We start from the raw sequence: 26,552 nt of genomic DNA on the forward strand, positions 1-26,552 counted from the left end.
CTATTGTCAAATGAAATTGAAATCCTTAAACCTCAATTGTTACACGCATAAAACCTAGTTTCCCCAAACCTCAAGTGTTACATACCAGTAATAGAACTTGGTTTTCCCCTCATCGTGACTAGGCAAATTCTCAATACTTTACTTTTTACCACCTAGACCTCGTCCCTTACATGACTCTGTGAGTCTAGTAAAGAATAGGGATGAAAGGGTGTCCCTAGTAAATGCATAACATTAACTAACTTACCATAGGCTTCCTCTTTCAAAATCAATATGTTAATATTTTAATCATGTTTTTTTTTTATTTAAATTAAAGTATAGCGGATACTTGTATACGATAGTCATACCAGTCCCGTTAACATGCGGGTATAAAATATATTCGTACCTATTATCTGTGGATATCCATTTATAATATTTATTGCTTACTAATTACGAGTTTTATTCGCAAATACCCACAAGTACGAATTTTTTTAACATCCCACGTGCCACACGACGTGGCAGCAACGAACTCAAATTGTCAATGCCTATGACAATGGCTGGTAAAGGGCTCGTTACAATGACCTTCGCAAGGGATGGGAGGAGTCGCTTCACGAAGAAGGAAATGCCACCCTTGATACCTCTAGTCATGGTGACGCAATGTGATGATGACGGTTCAATCTCCAACGTGGCGACGACGCTTTGATGACAGATGCGATAATTGGTCGTGGCAATGCTTGTCAAAGAAGGAGAAGCGGTGGCTCTACTAGACATAGCAAGGGTTTCCTATTTTAGGGATTTGGAAAAAGGGGATTCGTGAAACTTACATCTTGGAGACGAAGATGAAGATGGAAAGGTTGAAGAAAGAGACCTCCAGATATGAAAGAAAGAAAAGAAAAAGAAAAAGAAAGTTTCTTACAAGAGAAAGAACAAAAATAAGCTTAAGAGTAGCGAACAGATAGATGAATGCCAAATTAAAAACATTATAACTATAAGAAGAGGAATATGAAAAGCATTATAAATATAAGAAAAGGGGAAATCCGAAAGGTTAAGGTGGGAATTAAGGTGAAAAATTTCAATTGGTGAAAAAAGGTTTTTTGAAAAACTCTTGAAACTTAATAAAAGTTTAAATCTCCGTAATGTTTATCGGATCATACTAACAGGTGCTCGACACTAATTAAAAAAATAATTAATATGCCTTAAATTTTATAAAAGTATATAATTAAGTGCAATAATAAATGAATTTTGACCTAATTATTATAAATGTAACTTCACTTTATTTAAAGGACAAAAATGTAATTAATAATTTATTTGATGTACACCTATGAAACATTAAAAAATAATTAAATAATTATATTTTAATATGGCTAAAAATCATAATATAATTAAATGTACAAAAAGAAAATTAATTTAAAAGAGCGACAAAAAATATTACGAAGAAAGGATAATTTTTTTCATGAAAGTGCAATATTTTCATCATAAAATAATTTGAGAAAAACTACAAATTTCAAAGAGATTTTTCTTTTTTCTTGCAAAAATTAAAGACTGCACCTTTTAAACATTTCAAGCTTCTACCGAGAGACTGTTCAAGTGTCAATAAGATATTTTTTCTTGCATTTTAGTAGAGGTCTTAGAAATTTCAAAATGTTTATTTTGTGCCAAAAATATTTTTTAAAAATTCTAAAAGATACTCTTGTCTTTATAAGATATGTTATATAAGTTTATATTATTTTAATTAATAAAATTAATTATTTCAGTTTTCAATATAAAAAAAATGAGATTAAAGATTATTAATTATACCTGCTACTAATTAGCATTCTCCATATCTAACATTTACTAAAGTTATTATAACCTCCAATAATAAATGTCATCAAAATCAAATATTTTGTAGTGGTTATAGGCAAACTCAAAAAAGATGAATATAAAAGTAAATCGTAATTAACCATATTAATTATTAAAGAAAATGGAACAAACATTCTTGTTTCTAACATGTATCCTAGTTAGGGAGGTCAAAAAAATTCGTACCTGCAAGTATTTATAGATAAAACCCGCAACGGATAAGAAATGAATATTGTAAATGGATACCCGCGAGTAATGGGTACATGTATTTGTAATATCCGTATGTTAACGGGATGAGTATCATAGTATCTGTACCTGTAAATATCCATAGATATTAAAAAATTAGGTGGATACCCACATAATAAATATCCGACAAATATAGATACGGATACATAATATATATTTATCCAATAAAATACGAAGAAACTATTACTGGTAATTTACTCCCGGGGTTGACATCCCTCGTCCCAGCGTGATTTGCTCTAACAGTGTTGTCTTTATCGTTCCCTTTCTTGATTCCGCATTTGTAGCTAAAATATCTGACGTGTCACTTTCGTCAACAACGGTACCAAACCATCCTAGTGGTCCACAGCGTGCTCTTTTTCACTCTTTTTGACATTTTCAAATGCCAAATTCCTTTCATCTCGCTCATTACATTTCCAACTGAGCTCAACATCAAACTAAGCTTCGTGTCTGGTTCGTCCAACCAAACACCTGCGGTAAGGTTTCCAAAAATTAAAATTTCTTCTTGTTTTCTCCAAGTACGACGTTGATTTTTCACTTTTGAGGCCTCGTTAATATGATCAGCATCTTCATTCATGGGTAAGATCACAACGCAGCCTTTATCTCGAGAGCCTTCCAATTACGATGAAGCTTTCATGCACCAGAGCTTGCTTTTTGATGATAGTCTAAAGGTAACTTCAATGCACTGTGCTTCGTTTTTTTTTCTTCTTTTTAATATTCTGTACCTCATAGAACTCTTAAGCAAAGTTGTATTTTGACATATCCATACATAATACAAGGATTTGAAAAATCTGAGAGCACAACTATACTCAGCAGCTGAGTATTTTGAACTCTCTTACGCCAATGATGACCAAAAGCATATGTAAGTTACCTTTTCTGTTTCAATTAGTTAATATTTCTGTTCTAATCGGATGAATTTTGCAATTACCATGTTATAAGAGTAGAAAATGAAAAAAAAAATTATGAATCAAAGTATTTATACTAACTTTTTTATTTAAATTTATCAAAGTAATTATGTGACAAATTAAATTTATACTAACTTTTTTATTTAAAAATTATCCAAACAGTATTTATTTTGATATACCATTATTATATCCTTTATACCCTTCTTTAATTTCTTTTCTCTCATATTAGCAGGGTGATTGAAACATTGAAGGATTATACCATCAAAGCTTTGATAAATACGGTGGATCATTTAGGGTCTGTGACCTATAAAGTAAATGACTTGTTAGATGAAAAGATGGCTGAGGTTTCTGGAGCAAAGTTACGTGTATCATGCATAGAACAGGTATCCTCAATCCTTTCCATTCAGCTTGAGATAAAAGCTCTTAAAGGATATTGAACATAATTGCAAAGATGATGAACGGTTTTTTTTTTTTTTTTTATTACCTTGTGATTAAAATTGTGAAGATATTTCAATGACTAAAATCCATTTTCGGTCAATATGGGTCAAAATGGTCATTATTTTAACACCCCTAAACCAGGTAACTCGTTACCTTACTATGTTTTTTTTTTTCTTATAGTGAATGTATAAGCAATCTAGCAAACTCATCTACTGAACCATAGACTCAATAGACGTGCCTAACGAGCAAAATAAAGTGTAACATCTTCTTAGTTATATATATATATATATATATATATATATATATATATATATATATATATATATATATATATATATATATATATATATATATATATATATATATATGTTAACTTAACATTAATAAATATTATCTTACTTCCCCATCAGATTCTGATACCAGAGGGAAATTTGGTCGGCAGAGGGGGAAAAATTAAAGGATCGCAAAGAGAAGTAAGACACTATTCAGAATAGTAAAACAAGATAATGATGCAAATAATTAATGCGAAAATATAGAAGAAGACCATATTTATATGGTGGTAGTCTGCACAATACTAGTTAGAGGGAGAGGAGAAAAGCATATAAAATAAAACCAACCAGATTAACGGAAATAAAAGAAAACCAGAATGGCAGTAGTTCGTGCTGAACTGGCTAGAGGGAAAAAGACGATGGGAAATCGATCGAAGGAGACTACTCATTTTGTATGATATCTGGTATCTCACCCTCATTTGGTTTCATAAGGCATCATTTATCAATGTTAAATTTCCATATATCCAATAAATCTGGTTTTACAAAAACTCTTTTTCAATATTAAATGATATTCTATTTCAAACTCAAAATCACTTAAAATAGCTTGTGATCTTGCAAAAATTTGTTTTGATGCTAAGTTTTTAACGTCTTTTTGTAAAATGTCTTTTGCAGATTAACACTCGACACGAATTAAAAATTATTCTCTTTAGAGGCACCTCGAATTCTCTCCCTGATTACCTCACTCGTGAATACTTGTAGGGAAAAGTTAGCTGACGAACATGCCTAAAAAGGCAGCATTAGGTTCGGCAAGAAGTCGAGGTATTAAACTGGCCATACCTGACCCAAATAAATCATCAGGGTCATAGACCCCAAAACAAACTAGGTCATCAACCCAACAAAACTAATATGGGTCATCAATCCAGAAAAAATCAAAAGAAATCATTAGGTCATCAACCCAACCAACCTCTTCCAACTAAACAGCCAAACAAACCAAACTAGATTATGCCATCCCATTTCAAACGTTGTTAGCTCTTCAAGATCAAGGATTAACTACACTTTCCAAGAAAACCTAGGCAGACATTGTCTCAGATGAAGAACAAGAAGGAGAGAATCTTGACCTAGCTCTCCTTATTAAAAAACTAAAAAACCACAAAACAATCTGCAACCCAGGAATGAGTCAAGAACTCCAAACCCAATCAACCCAAAAACCTGTTTCAAAAGACCAAACACATTATATAGCAAAGAACAAGTTTTCATCAATTATCCAATTGGAACCAAAGTATTGGGACAACACCCGAAACAAAATAACAGCCAAAATCTTCCCTGAAGGTTTTCATTTCAAACCATTAGATTGTAATAAAACCAGACAATTTTATGAGTTTGTTTTGGTTGATACAGACTCTGTAGCAATCAAACAATATAGTGATCCAAAAGATTCCTCAAATTTCACTCATTCAACATTCCAAATTTTAAAGGTTTTAACTCCTAGCCATTGGGTATAATTATTGGGATTATATTGATGCTTGGACCAGGGTGTTCTGGTATCAAAATAAAACCTATCGCCATTCATGGCTAATTTATTTCAAAAGAAATAACAAGTATAATTTTCCAAATTGGTTCCTCCAATGGTGGGACTTTTGTGGACCAATCGAAGAAATCCTTCTCTCCCCAGCAAAAGAAGGATTTAAATTGTTTAAAATCAAATATGACCAGGATTCAATAACTCCTGCAGATTTGAAGATCTACTTCGAATTTTCCTTTGCATGGGTATTCTCATGGCAGTATAAGTTCGGAAAGAAAGAACATCCAAATTGACTACCAATATTACAAAGGAATTCCTATGTAAAGTGGTGGATTCAATTTGACGCTTCTAAGGCAATTCCTATGTTTTGGTTTATGACAAATTCAGAATTTCTGAAATTGGCAAAACCAAAAACTTCTCTGTTCCTTAACCAAAAAACACAAATTACTGTCGCCTTAGCAGTTTCAAAATCTAAAGAAAGTTTTGCAGAAAATCTGCAGAATATTCTCAAGCTATTAAAAGATGATGAAGGAACCTCCTCGAAGAAATCATTACCAAGCTCTTCAGTCGTGACAGCCTCTTCAGATGACATGTTTTAGAACGAAGACGATTGTTTAGGAATCAATCTAGCAGAAGATTAATAACCTACATTGTAGCCACAATTCCAGTCATGATACCGGTACTGTTGGAAGAGTAAAAATTATGATTATAAATAGAGTGCCCGACCATGTTGTGAGACACCCTTTTTTCATTTACTAAAACATTAGGGAGAGAAGTTAGAGAGAAGGCCTCTGAGTTTGTAAGATTTTTTCTTTCTTTCTTTCTCCAAAATCTGTTTGTATTCCTCATTCAGAACAACAAAGGTTTTCAATGTTTTTCATATTTTTCTATCTCTCCCTCTAGGCAGTTCAGCGCGGACTACTACCGTTCTGGTTTTCTTTTATTTCCGTTAATCTGGTTGGTTTTATTTTATATGTTTTTCTCCTTTCCCTCTGACTAGTATTGTGCGGACTACCACCGTATAAATCTGGTGTTCTTTTATATTTCCACATTAATTATTTGCATCATTATCTTGTTTTACTATTCTGAATAGTGTCTTACTTCTCTTTGCGATCCTATAATATATATATATATATATATATATATATATATATATATATATATATATACACACACACACACACGATTATCGCAAGCATAGGTAATTTAACATGCACAATTACATTCATTCCTCTTTTCAATTAAAGATTTTACAAAACATGTAAATTTGTAATTCGATCCAAATTTGAGGAATAAATATAACTAGTATTCTAAATCTTCGAACTATGATAAGGGATTCTTCTGTTATTGTTGCTACTAATGAGGAGTGTCTACAACACCTGCTGTTTTGTCTGCTTGTGTGTGCCAACAACAATCATTGCATATGGAAACCACATATCCACATAAGAGAATGGTAAGCTAACTTTGAAAAGAACAAACAAATAAATAATATTTACAACAATACTTCATCATACGAATATACATATGATCATGCATACAAGTCATACACACGTGTGTCTACTCATACCATGCATCTCATACCATGCGTCTTGTTAGAAATCACGCACTAGAATGATTCGCGTATGGACAAAACCAAGAGGGAGGGTGAATTAGGTTCTTAACAAAAATTGTGCTTTAAAAATTTTTCCCTTTTAACATCAAAGTTCAATTAAAATTATTTTCTTTATTTTGATAACCACAATAAAATAAAGAGAGTAAGGAAGGAGAAAATCGCACAAGGTATTTATATTGGTTTAGTTCAAAAGACCCTACATCCAGTTGTTAATCTCTCAAACAAAGATTAACTTAAAACACTATAATAAACCAAACTTACAATCACAAATAAGAAAGTTTAGGGTTTAGAAAATGCCTCTCTTGAAGCCACAAGAGATGAAGACACCTCCCTTGAAATCCAAAAGGGATGAAAACACCTTCCTTGAGTAACACAAGGAAAGAATACCTCCTTTGAATCAAACAAAGGATGATTGGTTTCTCCTCGTAACAATAACAACACTCAATCACTTAAGACCCCACTTGACGAAAGTTATCGCTTTATCCACATTAAGTTTTTCAAAGCCTTCCTATAGAGAGCTCTCAATTACTCAGGCTTCTCTAACTTCTATTTTTTCCAAATGAAAGCCTACCACTTATAGAATCCTATTTAGAAATGATGTTAAAAATATGAAAAGTTAAGTGACAACTGTAATAGATAATCGATTATTATAAGTGATAATCAATTATCATAAAAACTTTTATAAAAACATTTTTCTCGTTGTGGTAATCTATTATCAGTGGGGATAATCTATTATCAGTAGGTGATAATCGATTATCATAGAGGTTTTTCTCAAAAATCACTTTTAACTGAGATAATCAATTATCACTAAGAATAATTCATTATTTTAATGAGTTTTACAAATAAATAAAATTCTCTTTGTGCTCTACTGCTTGGGTTTTGCCTTTGGATTCTTGGCATACTAATTTAACTATTTTAAATAACATAAACATATTACAAGACCTAAAAAACTAAACTCTTAAGTCTTCAATGTATCTCTTGAATACAAACATTCTTTAAGTCTTCAACATTTTTCCCTCCATCATTGTTAAGTCTTCCATACTTCTTTATAAGTCATCATCATTATTATCATCATCAAAACTCCTTATTGAAGGAAGATGTCCATCTTCTTCTTTTTGTCAACACGTCTACTACATGCAAGTGAGACTCTCTTCCAGAAGATTAAGAGTGGGAACTAGACAATTAGGACCATGCACCTAACAAAGTCACAACCTAAAAATTTACGAACTAATAACCTTACCCATGGTTCTAGTAGACCAAAATGGGGAGAGCCACCAACCTAACTTCCCTCTTCACAGGGTTAATTCCGTGTGATGAGTCATGTCACGATCCTTTTTTCATACCTTTCTCGACTGGGTACTAAGAAAGTATTAGAGTTTGGATAATCCTTGTACAACCATCATATTCCATGATTTTTCTAACACTACACTTAGTCATTCTTCTTTAGCACACTATCTTGTGTAGTCACAAAATGCAACATCCATGCAATCACACAAAAGTATATTCAACCTCTACGATGCCTATCACACATATAGACACTACATATATATATGTATACACCCTCGAACCATATTCTTATAGGTTCCCTTGAGCCACTAGCCTAAGCACTCTACTAGTTTCTATCCTAGCACGAGCACTAGTCAACCCGTCAGTATACACAGACACACAAACACATAAAAGGTTACATCCTTCTTTCCTTCATTAGATTGAGTTCAAAAGCACCTCAATAGTTGTCTAATGACTAACTCTCATTTTTCTAATGGTATCTCCCATAATTCTATGAGTTCTACTATAACCACTTTCCTTTCTAAAGAAAAGACCTTCACAAAGTCAATTACACTTTCAGAAAACACCTTGTCAAGATTTTCTAGGGAGGAAATTCATTTTGTGAAGCATTGTCTAACGTTTTTGTAGCCAGACACTACATCAGAAGAATGAGAATTAGTGGGAGCAAGTTGTATTAAGAAAAATAATCCTACTGATGTTATAACAAGATATCCTAATAGAGGAGCATCAATCAGATCAAGGCTTTGAACACAAATGGTCATGATCACCTAGGGGGAACCAAAGAATGTGAATGAAGCCTTGGAATACGAAAACATGATAAAGGACTTGCTAGAGGAGCTCTATAAATTTGAGAAAAATGAAGCATGGACACTTGTGAATTCTCCTCAAAACAAAATCATCATTAGAGCTAAATGGGTATTTAGAAACAAAGTGGACGAATAAGGTAAGGTAGTGAGAAATAAGGCTAGACTGGTAGCCAAAGAGTCCAGGGTGTATTCAATCTCTCCCTTTTTAAATCCATTTGCACAAACAAAAGTTTCCTTACTAAGTTATTCTCAAAGATTATACCATCTATATCTTTCATTTCCTTAACGTCTAACATAGGAATCAGTCTGGTCTGGAGTAGCCTTCCTATTAATTTTGTTGGGTTTGCCACATATAATAGCCTAAATTAGATTGATATCGAGGTCCATTAGTGCCATTTTGTTGTTGAATGAGATAGACCATTCTTTTAATGACCTTAGCGATATCATGAACAAGTTGGTGAGGACCAACGATTCTAGCTCTATGAGAGATTATGAACATAAAATACAAGTTAAAATCATAAAATTTACATAAACCAGATGCGCAACAATAAAACAACAAGTTCACTCCCCAAAGCCCCCTTTTTCTTTTCTTTTTTGAAAGCCAGGCTTTGATACTAAAATGTAACACCCCTTCTATGATGCTATTAAAATACTTGAAAAAAATTTACAGATTTCAAAATATTTCATTTAACAACTTTGATACCACCATTCAAAATAATGAAAAACTAAAACTTTCATTTATTCATCCAAATAAACTCAAAATTAATATACAAAAATCCATTATTAAACTACAATTTACATTATTTCCAAAATAACCCTTGTTTAAAAAAAGTTCAAATACAAAACAAGTTGTTTCCCCAAGAAGTCCTAAAGCTCCTCATTGTTATGCATCGAAATCAACATCTATAATAACATCTACTCTCGCATATCAATAACACATATACGATCATCGTAGGAAAAACACACATGTAACAGTAAGCTAACTTAAACAAAACATCTATCTTAAAAAATATTACATAATATAAATATACTGTCTCATTTAATATATTACAATCAATCACTTGGCATTAGATAAACCAATCACCTTGTTTGTTGTCTCACACAATAACAACAAAACCCATGTGTAATCTCTTTATAAAGTCTACTTCCTACAACTCCTTCACGAGCCTTATGAGCAAATTCTAAAACTGGTATAGCTACGCCGAGGCCACCAGTCTCCACTACTCTTCTATAGAGACTTACAACTAGAGCTCATAAGGTCAATTCATGCTCACACTTAGACCTTTCTAGAGCCCTCCCTTTTGCTTAGACACACATGCTTCTCAACCAAATATCGCAACACATGCATGTATTTCATCCTATCATAAAATGTATAACATATCAACAATATTAAAACATTTCATAAAGATCACAAATATCATTAATCAAGTGGAACCTAGCACCCCTTACCCTGCGCTTAGTTCTAGCAAGTAGCAAAACACATAGGTCAGATGGCGGTTAGCACCGCTTTATGGTTGTACCTCCCTAGCACCTAGCGTCACCCCTACAATAGCTGGCAATTATGTTACAATGACTTCATTGTCACAACAATGCCCAAGGGTTTATACCTAACATCTAGTGGTTTTGAGATAGTAATTTCACTATTTTAATAGTGCATAGTAGTAGGAACAATGCACCCAACACTAGCGAACCTGAAGCTCACAATAACAACAATGCTAGTGATTTTATGTTATGGCTTACACAATGTAATTTTCATACCAAAATTATATCAGGTGAAGAAAATTTTATAATGATTTTAAAAATATAACTAATAATAGTGTAATAGGTGAGAGTTGAACTCAAGATCTCTTCTACTAACAAGGTATAGCCAACTAAGTTGCCATATCATTTAATCGTATTATGATAATAATATTTTTAGTGTATGCCTACACGTAATTTTATCTATTTTATCAATTTAATTTATTTTTATCCTAGGTATTACATCAAACATATAACATATATCACGTATATTTAAAGCTCTAAACTAGCAAGCTATTAATTCTACAAAATTTGTAATATCAAGCGTGTATATACCTCTCTTGAAGGAAAGTCTTAAAAATTCTTCATATTGCATCTGCCATTTTCTACTTAAGGAAATAAATCAAATAATATCCAAATCATAATCTCACAATAATTACTTCTTTCCATAATCATATTGCACAAATTTATTGAACGAAATCGCTTAGATATAGTTGTTGCTCAAATTTAATGCTAATTTAGTTCCTAATTCATAATCTAAATGGGTCCGTAACACGTCATACGATAAGTGTAGGCTTGGCTCTCAAAACGATACCAGTTCTAGATGACAAGCAAGTCATTGGGCGAGTTAAGTGCAAGACGAGACATTTGGTAGACGAGTGCAACCATTGGGTGAGAACGAATTGTATTCAGCGACATGATACAAAATCGTATTGGACGACTTGTCTTCTACATCCTCTCCTCTCCATCATTAGGGAAAATTTATTTAGCTTCCTCTTGGAAACTATAAATTTTCCAACGTTGGAATGTTTGTTGCATTTTGAGAATTAAACTAAGTATCATTTTGTCTCCTAAAGACGAGTTATGATCTAGAAATGTTTTAATAAATTTTGGGACTCAATTGAAAAAGAAAAACTAAATAGGAACCTACTTGAAACTTTCCAACCAAACTTGGGACAAAAGAAATAATTGAGCCTTTAAATTTTAAAAACCTAATGCTATATTAATATATAGTAATAATTTAGTTATCACACTAAATTTTTTCGATTAATTACTCCCTATCATTTTTTCTATTACTATTTCGATAACTTTTTCTATTAATATATAGTAATAAATTAGTTATCACTCTAAATTAGTTATCACACTAAATTTTTTCGATAAATATTAAGTTTAATTACTCGGATCGTACCCATTTTGGTAGAGATGTGTCAATTTGGTACCCGATTTTAAAAAAGTGTCAATTGAATCCCAACTTTTGAAAAAGTGCTTCAATTAGGTCCCTTTCAGACGAAGTTGACTAACATTGTTAACGACGTGCCACGTGTCAGTATGTGTTTTTTTTTTTGTTTTTTTAAACCTTTTTAAATTTTTTGAAAAAAAATATAAAATACCACGTGTCAGGTCCCTGTGTGTGACACCTGACATTGTTAGTGCCACGTGGCATTGCAATGCCACATGTTAGTGTCACTATCAGATGCCATTGTGTTGATTTCGATTTAGTCTCCATATATGTCTTTTTGTTTCAATTTGGTTCCTACTTATGTGTCTCTGATTTAATTTTGACCTAATTTTTTTAATAATTAAAATCCATATTAAAGAATTGTATACCTTTAATGAATTGTGTACCTTTAATTGTTGGGTTCCACCTATATTTATAAAGCATTAATGACAACTTACCTAGCAAATTAATGGGTTGAGCCTTTGATGGGCTCACTAAGCCTCTTTTGGACTTATGTGGGCCTGACCAGGGCCTAGACGTTACACTTGTGATTTGATTATGAGGGTTTGAATTGTTAAATTTGGAGTAGGTGGCTTTTACTTGTATGTATTCATTTGAAGTAGTCGGCCTTTACTTGCAACTTTGGCTGCTATGTACGTCTTGTTCTTCTATATGGTTGACTTATCTTATGCAGTATTATGGTTTAGTAGTAGAGACCGAATACCTATAAATATCGTCCTAGCCACATGGTATAATACACTAGTCACCTAGCCTTTGGCAGGATATATCATGCAAAAGGCTTCTATGTTATTCCAACATTAATGTTTTGGCAAGAAAAATTACTATTTTCTTGGTATTCCTTGAGGTATGGTAGTCCTCCAATCTTAGAAGTGAAAATGTCTATAAGACTTGTTAGAGGTGATAAGAGCAGGTGAAGAGACTCTATGTTGATAAGGGTCACATCAAAAGGAGTTACATGGTCTCCATTAATTGTGACGCTTCGTCTTTCTAACTTTTGAGCGGGAAAAGATTTTGGGAATGTGGTTTTGTCTTCTATATAAGGGTTTTGGAAAAAAAGATTTACGTACAATCTCATTTGCTTGGTTTTGAGAAATTGTATCATTTGTGCTTGTCTTATCCGATATATTTCTTATTTGTGCGATAAACTTTCATTATTCATAAGGTATGTATAGTGATAATGATAGTTCATCTACATCGGAGGTAGGTAGTAGGAGTGGAGAGTCAAGGAGTGAGAGTAGTAGCCATTTGGTCGGCGAGGGGGGGGGGGTTCAAATGGATGTTATTCCTGATGTTAGGGAGGATCCGGTTGAGGAGGTAGCCGAAAGTAGTTGGCCGATAAATGCGAGATACAAGTGGGTGGCCGCAAACGTGAGAACCCAATATTCACTTTTTAGATGGTCCTGAATATTGAATGCATGGTTGAATTGCATACCTGTTCTCAAGAAAGGCACTTCACCAGATATAGAATCATTGAAGTGGGGTGAGTGCAGTGGAGTGCCTCTGCCATGATTAAGGGGGGGGGGAGGGGTTCTTTTATATGTATATGTGACATTTCTTGCAATTACATATGCGGATTCCTTTTGATGATTTTACAATGGGGGTGCTTTGGTTACTGAATGTTGCACCTACTCAGTTGCATCCTAACAGCTGAGGCTATCTCCAAGCTTTTTGTGTATTATGCCAGTCTCTATATCTCTAGCCTTCTCCGTATAGCTTCTTATAATTTTACGATACTTGCTCGAAAAGTCCACTCACCTAGTTGTTGCTAGTAAGTCGTCCGGGTATAAGCATGTTGGATGCTTTTTCACAATCGTTCAAACATTTTAAGGATGACTTCTTTAAAGTCGTTGTGAAGGAGTCGGGTCGTTCACACTTTTATAACAAGGATAGGAGTACGAAGTTCCCCTTTAGTTGGACTGACAATCCTTGGCGATATAAAGATATGAAGAAGGAGGAGTTGTCGGCGAGTGATAGAGGAGTTATGGAGATCTTGGGGAGATTTAGCAATAATTTCCCCCTAAGGTTTTAGTTAGAGTTTATTTATCCGTGCACCGACTTGTTTATTTAGAAGGTATCATATTTTATTTTTACCGCTATGCTTTATGTGAGAGAGATAATTGCTTATGTTTGTGTTTTAGGTCATATGGCCCAATTGGGAAAGAAAAACTTGAACTTGTTCAGGACTTTGCGTAGAGAGCAAGTCGAGAAGGCCAAGAATGCAGGGAATACTGAAGTTCCCAATTTGCAGGAGTCTTTGGTCGATGTTCACGTTCACAATGGGTCTAAGAGGAAGGCCTCCGTTCTTGTTATGCATGGCGTTGGAAGGAGCTAAAGAAGGTCAGAAGTGTGTTGTTAGGAAAGGAATCTACTTCTGGGACGAAAAAGCCTAAGGCCTCCTTAATAGAGTTGCCTGAAACGACCGTGCGTTGTGATATTGAGATACATCTCCCAGAATCGGTGGTTTCTTATATGGACAACATGGAGCCCAATGCCATGGTTAAAACCTTGCTTGAATTTAATAATAAGGCGTTGATTCTGGGTCGTAGAGTAGGCACTCTTTTATAGAAGGAATTGAAAGAAGGAGGGAGGGTCAAAGTGGGGGAGCTTCAAGAAGAGCTGAAATTTCAGGCGGCCAAACATGAGGAATGGGTGTCTGAAAGGAAACACCTTGGTACCTGGAAGGTTCGGTGCCTAGATTCAGAGAAAAAGATGAGTGTGAAGATCAATGAATTGGAGGAAGACTAGGAAGAGTTGAAGGAGAAAAATGACGGCCTTGAGAGTGAACTCAAAGACTTAAAGAATCACATCATCCAGGAGCACATATATGGCTTCCACAAGGGTTTGAGGCAGGCGACCTTTTTTTGCAAAGAAGTGGACGCTACGAATTCAAAGGATGATGTCAACAAAGACGTCGTCGATGGTTGCCTAGTGGAAGAGGTGGATTCAAGTCTAGAGCAAGTTGAAGAGGTGCCTGCCATTGGTGGTAAGGACCCTGCAAGTGAAGAGGATGCAATGATGCATGTGAAAACCGATCACGCCGTTTAATTGTTTTTAATGATTTTATTTTGGCTTGTGAGCCCAAGTCTGTAATAACTTGCACATTTATTGCTCTTTCGAACATTGTTTGACCCTTTGCGTTGCTATGTTTAATATATTGGCCATTTTCATATATTTATGTGTATGTTGTGGGATATCATTTATTTTCGATTGCTTCTTAATGTCACTTTTTTCTTTAAAAATTTATGTGATGATATCTTGTATGCGCATGTTGCAATGGTATGCTTTTTAGTTAGGGGATCATGTATAATGTGTGTCACCATGGATGGTAATGATGTCGCTGGATGAGGAGGGGAACTTCATGGCTAGGTGGGGTATGGATACTATTGCACCTAGTGTGTTTAGTGAAGGCCTTCCTAGAAGGACGTTGTAGGATGTGTATGCTTCAACGACCAAGAATCGAACGAGGATGGTTTTGGTTTGGTGCACTTCGCGAAATATTGTATGAAGATCGATATACCCGCACGTACATACTCTTTCACTTGAAAATTCGTAAATGGGCTCATCATAAGGTACTATAGCCTCGACGAGGAGTTGTAATTTTTGGTAGGTTGCCTTGTATAGGATGTCTACTAAGCTACCTTGGTCTACCAGGACTTTTTTTGACTGAAAAGTTATGGAGTTCTATGGTGATCACCATAAGGTCATCCTGAAGGTAATTGGCGGCATTCATCGCCTTTTATGAGAGCGGGTAGCGGAGTTGACGGACTGGATGCTCCTGAGGTGCCTTTTCCTGGCAGATAAAGTTGATCCTCCACTTGTGAAGCCACCGCATATGGTGTTTATGGTGTTGCATAATTGGGGATTTTTTGTGCGGTTGATGTCTGTATGAGCATATGGTATCATGAGAATCGGGGTGGTCTAAGCTCCTGGGGCCTAGAATCTGTTCTTGTGGGTGGCTTTTCTGTTTTGCGGTTTGTGGGCTGGTAATCGGTACAAAATCTGGTGCGTAGGGTTTTCATTTCTTCCATCTGTATGTAGTCTACGACACGTAGCTTGAGCTCGTGCATAATGGCTGGTGGTCGGAGGCAGACGTTATGTGCAAATGGTCTAGGAGGGCCATACACTAAAGGATCATTTCCTTTGTTAGGTTTTTCATTCGGAGGGTCGCTTTTTCGAATTGGTCTATAAAGGTTTTAGCGTCTCGTCTTTTCTTGCCTGACGCTGAGGAGGGATAAAGGGTGGCTTGATGTGGGCGGTTTTCGACAAACTGTGTAGTGAAGAGGTGTGATAGAGTGTCGAAACAGTCGATGAAGTATGAAGGTAGGATGGTGAACCATTCCAGGATTGGTCCTTTGAAGGTGGTGGGGAAAGCCTTACACATAACAACATCTTCATTTGTGTACAAGCCAACATGGGTGACGTATGTCTTGACATGCTCGTTGAGATCCGTGTCACTGGCGTAGCATTCTGGTGTAAAGGCTTCCCATTGGTTGGGGAGAGGAGTTTTGGTGATGTCATCAATGAAGGGATGGCGACGCTTGTGTGCATGTGGTGGTATAAGGTGTCAGATGATGGTTGGGAAGGTCGTAGTGTAATGATGAGGAGGGATGTGGGTGGTCGGGAGAGTAGGTGTGTGGTGGGTGGGAACATGGTGCGTAGGAAGGGTGGTTATGTGTTGTGTTGTGGTGAAGGTATTGGGGGTAGGGTTGTATTCACTTTCCTCTTCAGTAGGTTGGTGTATGTGAGTTTTGGAGCCCTCCGACACTTCCTTATCTTTGCCCTTTTGGGTGGGATCTACTTCTATTTTCCTTCTAAGCCGTGAATTCTCTTGTCTCAGCGCCTCCATCTCATCAGCAAAGTCCTGCTGCATCTTGGCCTGCCCCTCCAAGATGGCGGCCAAATCCAAGTGTTTAGTTGCAGGCTCTCTTGGCCTTGCTTCAGGCTCCTTTGAAACTCTAACTTTGCTACGTGGTGAAACTATCCTTACAAATTCTCAAATTGTTGTGGTAATATACTAACTCGTGCTCCACGGTGGGTGCCAATTTTTCCTACAGAAACAATACCAGAATAATTAATATCTATAATTTCTTTTATATTCCTAACTTTCTAACTTTAATTTTCAAAAAAAAAAACAAATAAATATTAATGTATACTAATAAATTAATTTTCACTGTGTTACGATCACAATGGGAATGAAATATTTAACAAGCTAACCTCAGTATAGCAATTAATCTGATAGAAAGTTGCCAGACAAGAAACCCACCATAAAAGTCGAAGCAAGCCCTTACTTTGATCAGGAATGCAAACCCTGCCATGCATAACTTCATTGTGGGAGAAGAAGACCTATGTCACAAACTTTTTTGTAGAGAGAGAGGTGAGGTGGACAAGGTTAACTCTGAAACTTAAAAGAGATTTATGTCAGGCCTATCATGATTAAACATAAAAGACTACATCGAACTAGTGTGGGCCTTTTTTAAGTCTGACTATGATGTAGGTGCAATCTAAATCTTTTTGTCTTTATTTACAAAAATATCACTGGTATTTTTTAACCGTATTTTTTATGGGTCAAACATAAATTAAGTGACTTAAATAACAGTACTTTTATGTTAGTGAATGGAATTGATCTCATCCTTAGTTGTAAGCTTGATGACTAGTATTGAGGGGGATAATGAATCTAATTCTCTATTGGACTCATCTAATTACTTGCTAAATTTCAGTTAACATAATTAGTATGACTACTTAATTCATACTTCTACATACTTCACATGTAGTTTATTTCACAGCATATCTTTATCCTTATTTCATATTACCTTATCCCAAAGTATATCTAATCTTTCGAGTACAGAAGTGGTTTCAAACTCTGCACCTCTGTTTTATATACTTCAAGTTTGAATCATTTACTGTCCATGTTTGTAAAGAGCTTAATAACATTGTTTCTCCTTAATGTGGAACATTAGAGAGTAAGGACGTGCCAAGCATTCATGGATCACGAGGGGCGTACGCAGCAATCATTGGTGATTGAAGCTCCAAAATATCATAAACGTTTTATTTTGCCAGGCAAGACTACAAACATTATCCTCACCACTTTTAAAACTTAAATTTTGAAATTGAAAATGTATGAATTTAAAGTTACCTTTCATTTGATTGGATATTTTTATCATGAAACAGAAAAAGGACAGTTTCGTCCCTTTATCATGGGATGCAATTGAAAATAAATGCATTTTATCAGCTTCCATTCTATTTTATCCTACTGAAAACAATCCAAATAATAAAACTTACTGTCATTTTTTTCATTACACCCTATTGCACCCTTTTCATCACTCCAAACATGACTTAAGGAAGAGCTTCATTTTTCTCTCAATATTCATATTATAACGAAGGAAATTATCTTCTTACAACTATCTCTTAAAACCTCATATGACATTTTTTTAAGTAATTTTTCATCTTTCTATATTTTCTCATTTTTATATATTTCAAAATCATTTAAAAAATATCATTTCACATTATAAAAAAAAAATGTCAAAATATTATTGTCCAGCCGGGGAGACCATACGTGGAGCCAACTTTTCAAAATCAAAATACTTGGGATGCAACCTAGATGATGAGGATGACTGGCATCATTTCAGAAAAGGTATTTCATTTGTCTCCCCTATTTTTCTTCCACTTACGTTGGGTAAAATCTTGAACAAGGTTAATATATTTTTTACTCTGATCCGTATCACAAAGCCGTTCGAGCCACGATACGAGAAACGCCAACATCTACCGTGAGGTGATTACATATTCTGCACAATAGGATCAATGCTAACATAGCTTTTCTTAGCTACAAAATCATGTTAACACAATTCATTATGTTGACGCAGCAATGGGTGTTCTCCGTCACCTTCTCTGCAAACTCAGAAAGCAGGAGCATTTTCATTCACTTCAACCATGCAGAAAGAGGATTTTGGTAACGGAAATGACATATATATAAGCCTCAAATAAGAATGTCTAGGATTAGGAATTGCTTCCATTATGGAATATTTTTAACTATACTCGTTAATTAAATATTTTGATATCTCATTATTCATTCAACAAAATTGCAGAGAAGAGAACAGTTTCGCCATACAGATTTCCACTTTTACGCACTGGATCTCTTTCAAATAGGTCTACAACACCTACGAGTAGTAGACCAACTACCCCAAACTCAAGCAGGAGACCCACAACACGAAGTCCTTCTGATGCAAGAATAAGGGTACAAACACGACATGACATAACATCATCGTTATTGAACATTGCAACATGCAATTAAATTGTATAGTTTGTCTAATGGTGTGTCTGTGTCGAATATCAGTCCCCTTCGGAGCCGCGGAAATCGGCTTCAATGCGATTACCTGCTGAGAGAGACAGCAACAGAGAACACCCGAGTAAAAGTAAACGTCTCCTGAAAGCGTTACTTAGCAGGCGCAAGTCAAACAAAGACGACTTGTTATACTCTTACTTGGACGAATACTGATGATATACTTTCATACAGATTCCTGAAAATTTAATCCGATGCAAAGCTCTTTCTTTGCAAACTTTGCTTATTTCATTTTCGGAGCCTGTTTCCTACTTATTCCTTCCTCTTTGGTTAATCCATTTCCTTTTAGTTTGGACTGAACACATATTTGTTAATTTACTTTTTCATTTCTCTATTTAAAGCTTCATGTTAGAATTTCAAAAGTTTGTTTTGGATGGATTATGTTATTGTTTATTTATTTTTAATTAAAACAAAACACTTCCAATAACTTAACAGAAACCGTATACGTGAATTTGGTGTGGCCGTTAAGCGTTCTCTTATTGTGTTACCCAACAACAAATAACCTAACTATATCAATAGAATTTTATTGAAGGAACAAAATTTGTTGGTAAATCTAGTAACGAATTTGAGAATTTTTATTACCTATAGTTTTTTTATCGGTTTATCGCTAAAATAATATTTTTATCATTAATGATATTCCTACAAGTAATAATTCTATCGGTATAATCCATAAAAAAAATGATGTCATTAATTTTGTTTTTGGACTTTGCCATTTCGTTTTTTAAAAAAAAAATGGACGTCATTAAGATTGATATGGTCGGCCAAACCATTTGTAAACCCTAAACCCTAAACCCTAAACCTTAAACCCTAAACCCTAAACCCTAAACTCATGCTAACTTTTTTTAATAATATATTTCTATAGTGTCATATTAGCTTTCACATAACCTTTATAAAATATTTTTTTTTAATTAATTTATTAGGTAGTGTAGGCCTAGCTATTATTAGGTCCACTCGAATTTTTTTTTTTAAATTAATTTATCTTGTAGTATCAGTTCGTCGTCTCTAGTCCCACACTAATCACTGCTCCATTTAAAATAACGAAAATAAAAATCTGCTCCATTTAAAATAACGAAAACCAAAATCTAAAAATCCGCAAATCCAAAATCATTATCTGCTAAACATGATAAATAGATAAAAATGGTTTTGGTGAGAGTGCACATTTATATAGTCTAATGAAAATACCCATTCATTCATTCACCACACATAAAATACATTTGTTTTCTTTTTTATTAAACTACATCCTAATTTTTGCCCTTGGCACAATGCAAAAATGCAAGAAAACACCAAATTTTCCCATTCGCACATTGTCACACACAAGTCATGTAACATCTTAGGCGGATATTACTAATTTAAATAAAAATAAAATTATAAATAATAATTAATCAGCCATTAATAAAACATTTTTCTCCAAAACGCAGGAAATTTGAATTTTATTATTACATGCGTCATAGTTCAAAACTTAAAATCAAAACATCACCAGTTCCAAAGTTCCAAACTATAAATGTCATGATATTTAAAATACATAAAATATTATAATAATTTATCCCAAAACCTCTTCTGAGAACCTTTCATGATCCACTAGAAATCATGGCCTTCCACCATGTTCATCCAACTTCTACACACATTGATAATGACCTTAAGATAGCACATGCTGCGATGACCACCACTCGTGGTCCAACCTCTACAAGTCTCCCAATCGTAGACCAACAAGCATGAAAATATTACCACTACCAGAAAAACGTTAATTACCGACAGTCAGAATCCGTTAGTAATAGCCATAATCCGTTGATAATAATGTTTTACCGACGGACTTTCGACGACAAAATATTCGTCGGTAAACTGCTCGTAGTTAATCATTTACCGACGGATTGTTCAAGTCTGCCGGTTATTACCGATGGATTAGGCCGTCGATAATTACCGACGGACTCATCCGTTGGTAAATCCATTTGAAGTCCATGCCATTACCGACATCTGTCGGTAATTTTCGATGGATGCTTCCCTCGGTAATTATCGACGGACGTATCCGTCAGTAATGGCATGGACTTCACGAATGGATTTACCGACGAATGGGGCCGTCAGTAATCCATCGGTAAGATTAAAAATTTGGTTTGGGTTAATTTGTTTTATAGACATTCCACAATACCTGCATATAGAAAATTCCAACACAGACAAATCCAGCAGTCCAACTTTCCAGCATTCCACTATATCAAATATTGTATCATTATCAAACTCCATGACAATATATATCAAATGACACACTAAATTGTTCATTAAACAGAGAAAATAATATGTATCACAAGAATGTTTGTCAAATATTACATAAGCACGATCAGTACCAAGAAGGAATAATAGTACATAAGTTTATTAAGTTACATGCTGAAGAAAGTTTTTCTTAAGAACATGAAAAGCTAATAATCTTCATAATCAGGAGAAGATTCTTCATTTAGGTTATCGTCCTCTTCATTATTTTGTTGCTGAGTATGGGGTGGAGGGATTTCAGAGTTTTGTTGAGTAGGGTTTGGCTGTTGTGGCTGTGGCTGTGGCTGCTGAAGACGAGCCTGAGCATTAGGAGGGAGATATTGCAGGACTAGTGATTGAAAGGATCGAAACTCAGACCTCAATTGCTTATTTTCCTCTAGACTGCATGAAAGTTGTTGCCTAATATTAGTGAGGTCCTCAGTATTAGAAGAGGAAGAAACTGGTAGTTGGTTCAGGCTTTCATTTGGACCTATATATTTTGAAACAAGTTGACCAACCCCATAAAGTCTTCCTTTCTTTTTCCCTCCTACTGTCTCAATCCAACACGTAGTCCTGATATTCTCATCCTGTGTAAGATCAACAGAGGACTGCTTTGGTGTTCCATCAACACATGAGGAAACCTCAGATCTAACTTGAGAAAGCCTAGTCTGAAATTTTTCCTGTAAGTAAACAATGAACAATTATTATTCTGTGGTGGGATACATTTAAGAGTAAATAATATTGAATAGTAAAAGAGACTTACATTGGTCTTCCTAGACCTCTCATCCACATACTTGCCAGTACCCTTTTGGATATGTGTCTGCTGAAAGACTTCATCAAGAAACACATGGCATCTCAACTCACGTGCCTGCAACAAAATGTTATAGAGTTAGATTTGATTTTATTTCAAACTATAAAAATGTAGTTCAAATGTGTCAAATACAAACAGTTAATGTGTTTACCATACGAAGGGCATGCTCGTAAGTGGTAATGGATCCACCTATGTAGGGTCCCACCTATTTCAGAAGCCCTATTCTTTTTTGCTGCAATACATTTGCTCCAATAACTTGGAGAATTCCAATGTTCTAGCAGCCTTGTCCACACATCATTAGGAATTCATTATGGCCTTTCTCTAGCCATTTTAGCATCTCTAAACAGCTTAGATAGACGATGAGAAGCTCTGCTGTTGAAATTTCTCTTAATGGCAATTTCATGCTCTGGTGCCCACTGAACTCTCCTCTATAACACAATTTAAACATATAAAACATTATAAGTATATTAAACATGGAATAGTAGTTAACAACTTAATTTACCTATATAATAAGTTAGAACACGTTACCTTGAAACATTGCCAGAAAATGTCCTTATCTTTTTCAGGTATTGATCCCCATGATGGCCAAGGATTAAGAAATTGTTGCTTGATTGTCTTTGTGATAGCCTGTGAAACAACTCTAGATGGAACAAACCTACAATTCATGAAAAATTGTCAGAAGATGAAAGAGGTTACATAATATAAACAATGAGAATAATTGAATTTAAATATTACCCTCGACCGACAGGTTCAATCATCGGGCGGTCCTGCAGAGGAGGGTCAGGTTCTGCATCTAAATTAGAATCAACCATAGGTTGTGGGGCAACTATATCACCTGCAACTGGGGATGGTGCAAAATGATGACCAACGACAGAAGATGGGCCACCCATCGAGGCTGGGGATGGTACAGTATGAGGTGATGGGGATGCTCCAATGTTTGTAGAAGAGGTATGTAACCCAGTGTGTGGAGCTGAGGAAGATGAGGATGGTATATGGGAGGGTGGTACAGAAGGGGGCTTGGGAGCAACAACAAGGGTATGCAAACCTGTGGGTGGAGGTTGAGAAGAGGAGGACGACATATGAATCGTCGGGATAGATGTTGGGTTATGTAACCCTGTGGGTGGAGGTGGGGAAGATAAGGATGGAATATGTAAGCCCGGGGTAGGGGTGATGGGTTTGACTGGAATCCGAAGCACATAATTATTACGTCTCTTCCTTGTTTTTGCAATACCTTTCCCCTTGTCAACTAGGGGTGGTCGAGGTGGATCTCCCGATGACATGGCGTATGGAGTTTAGGATCTAAGTGTCAAACAAATTAAGATGGTGTATAATAACAAACAAATATACCAACTTAATAACTATTCATTAGATATATTACACAAGTTGAAGCACAACAACAAAAAATTCTAATGAAATGAAAAAAAAAACATATTAAAAAGTTAAGTACTAAAACAAAAAAGACAAAGTTAGTCATTATCATCACTTTCACCCTCATCGTCGTCGTCCTCTTCCTCCACTTCTTCTTCTTCAGTTTCATCTTCTTCTTCTTCATCTAGATCCTCCTCCTCCTCCTCCTCTTCTTCTTCTTCTTCTTCTTCTTCTTCTTCTTCTTCTTCTTCTTCTTCTGTTTCTTCTTCTTCTTCCTCTTCCTCCTATTCCAACTCTTCATCATGACCTTCTATGTGATGAAATCCCGATACATGTTCTACTTCAATTACTTCGTTGACATGTGACATTTCATCAACTTGGTAAGGGACATTGTCTTCGACCTCATTTGATTCAATGCGACCTCTCGGCTTTGTTTTAATTGCAACACACCAACCACGATTTTCTTTTCGAGATGGTGGATATTGTACATAATATACTTGTCTAACATTGTATGCTAAAATAAATGGATCAAATGGTTGGTACCTTGATGTCATGTGAATGTCCACAATGTTATATTTAGGATCCACTTCTTGTACCTTTTCTTGAGGGATCAAACCATTCACACAAAAAAGTACAACTTTCTTTAGTTTATTAGAAGTATTGTACTCTAGTTCATATATTCTATGAATGATCCCATAAAAATAATCTTCACCTCCTTCGATAAGGCCCTTCACATGAACACCACTATTTATAATCTTTTTCCCTTTGCTCCATGTGTTAGTATGGAACTTGTACCCATTCACGAAGTACGTGTGCCATTCTTTGACACATTTCATTGGCCAATTTGACAAATCCCTTAGGTCTTGGTTTCTAACACTTAATGACTCATTATAAACCTACAAATATAGAAAGATAGATGTAGAATTATGATACATTAAAATCCGTTTGTTGCATAATTAATGGTACAATACATACTTGATATTGGAACCATTCAGGAAACTCTGAATGAATACGAGCAGAAGCACTGCTCTCAGGTATTTGCAAGCACGTAAGGAATGAGCTGGTGAAAATAGATTGCAATGGTAAATTAATTATAGGCTTACATATAATTGACCACAAATTTGTTCACAAAGGAGGATATAACTTACTCAAGATATGGTTTGACTTCAGTGCAATTGATTAACACATGAACATGAGCATATTTGAACTCGGCATCAGTTAGCCAATGAATCAATTCTCTCCTTGCATGTCGACCTTGTTGCTGAAAAATAGACAACGTTGACACATCTCTTTGACATTCAACTTCATTCCTCCAATTGTGTGGTGACAACATAAAGTTGTTGAAGTAATGAGAACAAAAGTATGTTGTCTCACGGTGTAAATAAGATGCACAAATAGAACCTTCAACTCTTGCTTTATTTTTTATTGATCATTTTGAATCACCCATGAATCTATACAAATAAAAAAATACATCATGATGAAAAAAATTGGTGAAAAAATTAATTATAAATATGAATAGGGAGGTCCTTTAGTACCTTTCAAAAGGATACATCCATTTGTATTGCACTGGTCCACCCAACAATGCTTCATGGGGTAGATTGTAAGACCCGTGAAATTTAATTAATTAAATAAATAATTAATTAATAAATGTGGGTAGGAGAATTAATTATGATATTAATTATGAGGGGAATGACGTGGAAAAGTACCAGCTCATGTGGTGGAGAGTACTTTGATTGTGTGAGAGGACTTGGGTTCGAGTCCTATGAATGCCCTTTTGTGTTATTATTCGTTGTTATTTTTAAAATGTGATAATCATGTTGTGAAATAGTATGACAATTGAATTATGATTGTTAGCATGAAATATGAATTGGCGTGATGGTTTGATATTGATTTGGGGAATTGCATGATTGTGGGTTCAAGTCTTAGAGAACTTACATGAAACTTTATTTTTTGGTGTTTTGGATTGGATTTGGGTTGAATATGAAAGGGTTGGAAGGAAACCCTAGTGGTATGGCTGAGGGGTGGCTGGAAAATAGCCATAATGAGTTGGTAAATGACAATAAACACCACTTAATAAGTAATTTTTCGTTTTAAAGCATTTGGCTAGTTTTTAGGCACCCTTTAAAAGGAAAAAGTGAGGTAAAGGGGAGGGTTTTGGTCAGCTAGGAAACTATACCTAAAGAGAGAGCGAAAATCAGAGAGTGGGAGAGGTTCTAGTGTGATTTTCGGGACTGAATTGAGAGAAGGCTAAGGAGCCAATTGGTGAGGGGAGGATATTTACGCGTCAAGCTTTAAGCGGAGAACCATCAGGTTAGGGGAGCTGAACCCGCTTCTTTGCTTGTATTAATTTATCTTGTGTGAAAGCATGAATTATTGGATGTGTATTTTGGTAAATTGAATGAGTTTTCGGGTTTCTGGAAAATTTCCAGAAACCGCCTGGCGGGCTGCTCATAGCCGCCAGGCGACACATGTTATTTTACTGCATTTTCTGAGTTCCATAAGGAACCGCCTGGCGGTGAACCCCTGTACCGCCAGGCGCCACAAGCTTGAACCTAGTTTTTGGGTTGTGTGATGAACTGCCTGGCGGTCATGCACACCCGCCAGGCGACGCGAGTAGAATTGGCTCGGTTTTGAGGTTTTACGTGATCTGGAGTGATTCTGATCGGATGGAAGTCAAGAGTTAATGATTTAGAGATGATATAGAGTCTTAACCGATTGAAAACCAGTACAAATGATGGGTAAAATTGATGGAACAGTGCGGGTGAACCTTAGGGTTCATATTGGGTTGCTTCTTAGATGAAACTGGTTGTAATAGGTGTTAAACCCTGTGTGTTGATTTTGTGAGTGATTAAGGTGAATTGTGTGTCATATTTATCATGTGTCTAGATATTTTGATTGAGATAGATGAAGGGGGAATATCGGAAAGAA

The 26,552-nt window shown here is 35.3% G+C and overlaps 2 protein-coding genes across 3 annotated transcripts; one reads left to right on the forward strand and one right to left on the reverse strand.

Moving 5' to 3' along the window:
* Positions 1 to 2,422: 2,422 nt before the first annotated feature.
* LOC114193679 (protein ABIL2-like) lies at positions 2,423 to 19,569 on the forward strand. Of its 2 annotated transcripts, none has more exons than XM_028083566.1 (10): positions 2,423 to 2,531; positions 2,620 to 2,726; positions 2,835 to 2,917; positions 3,190 to 3,343; positions 17,829 to 17,928; positions 18,410 to 18,502; positions 18,598 to 18,640; positions 18,732 to 18,817; positions 18,954 to 19,102; positions 19,202 to 19,569. In XM_028083566.1, exons 2-10 carry the CDS (start codon positions 2,631 to 2,633, stop codon positions 19,361 to 19,363), a joined length of 966 nt encoding a protein of 321 aa, XP_027939367.1. In that variant the 5' UTR covers positions 2,423 to 2,531; positions 2,620 to 2,630; the 3' UTR covers positions 19,364 to 19,569. The 2 variants fall into 2 exon arrangements, with proteins under 2 accessions (XP_027939367.1, XP_027939368.1); XM_028083567.1 differs by having other exon boundaries at positions 3,193 to 3,343.
* A 2,046-nt stretch (positions 19,570 to 21,615) lies between these two features.
* Positions 21,616 to 23,536, reverse strand: LOC114194964. Its single transcript, XM_028085365.1, has 6 exons — positions 22,992 to 23,536; positions 22,785 to 22,911; positions 22,583 to 22,684; positions 22,408 to 22,461; positions 22,209 to 22,313; positions 21,616 to 22,125 (listed from the first exon to the last, which is right to left on the reverse strand). The coding sequence occupies exons 1-6, from the start codon at positions 23,534 to 23,536 to the stop codon at positions 21,616 to 21,618; spliced, it is 1,443 nt and encodes a 480-aa protein (XP_027941166.1).
* Positions 23,537 to 26,552: the final 3,016 nt, after the last annotated feature.

The sequence above is a fragment of the Vigna unguiculata genome, chromosome 8, assembly GCF_004118075.2.
Source record: "Vigna unguiculata cultivar IT97K-499-35 chromosome 8, ASM411807v1, whole genome shotgun sequence".
Taxonomy (NCBI): domain Eukaryota; kingdom Viridiplantae; phylum Streptophyta; class Magnoliopsida; order Fabales; family Fabaceae; genus Vigna; species Vigna unguiculata.

Coding starts and splice junctions, on each gene's coding strand:
- LOC114193679 (XM_028083566.1), top strand. CDS start 2,631: ATGGGTAAGATCACAACGCAGCCTTTATCTCGAGAGCCTTCCAATTAC. Junction 3,344..17,828: donor GTGTATCATGCATAGAACAG/GTATCCTCAATC, acceptor GTGGAACATTAG/AGAGTAAGGACGTGCCAAGC. Junction 19,103..19,201: donor CTTCTGATGCAAGAATAAGG/GTACAAACACGA, acceptor GTCGAATATCAG/TCCCCTTCGGAGCCGCGGAA.
- LOC114194964 (XM_028085365.1), bottom strand. CDS start 23,536: ATGTCATCGGGAGATCCACCTCGACCACCCCTAGTTGACAAGGGGAAA. Junction 22,685..22,784: donor TTTTCTGGCAATGTTTCAAG/GTAACGTGTTCT, acceptor ATTGTGTTATAG/AGGAGAGTTCAGTGGGCACC. Junction 22,126..22,208: donor AGAGGTCTAGGAAGACCAAT/GTAAGTCTCTTT, acceptor GTTTACTTACAG/GAAAAATTTCAGACTAGGCT.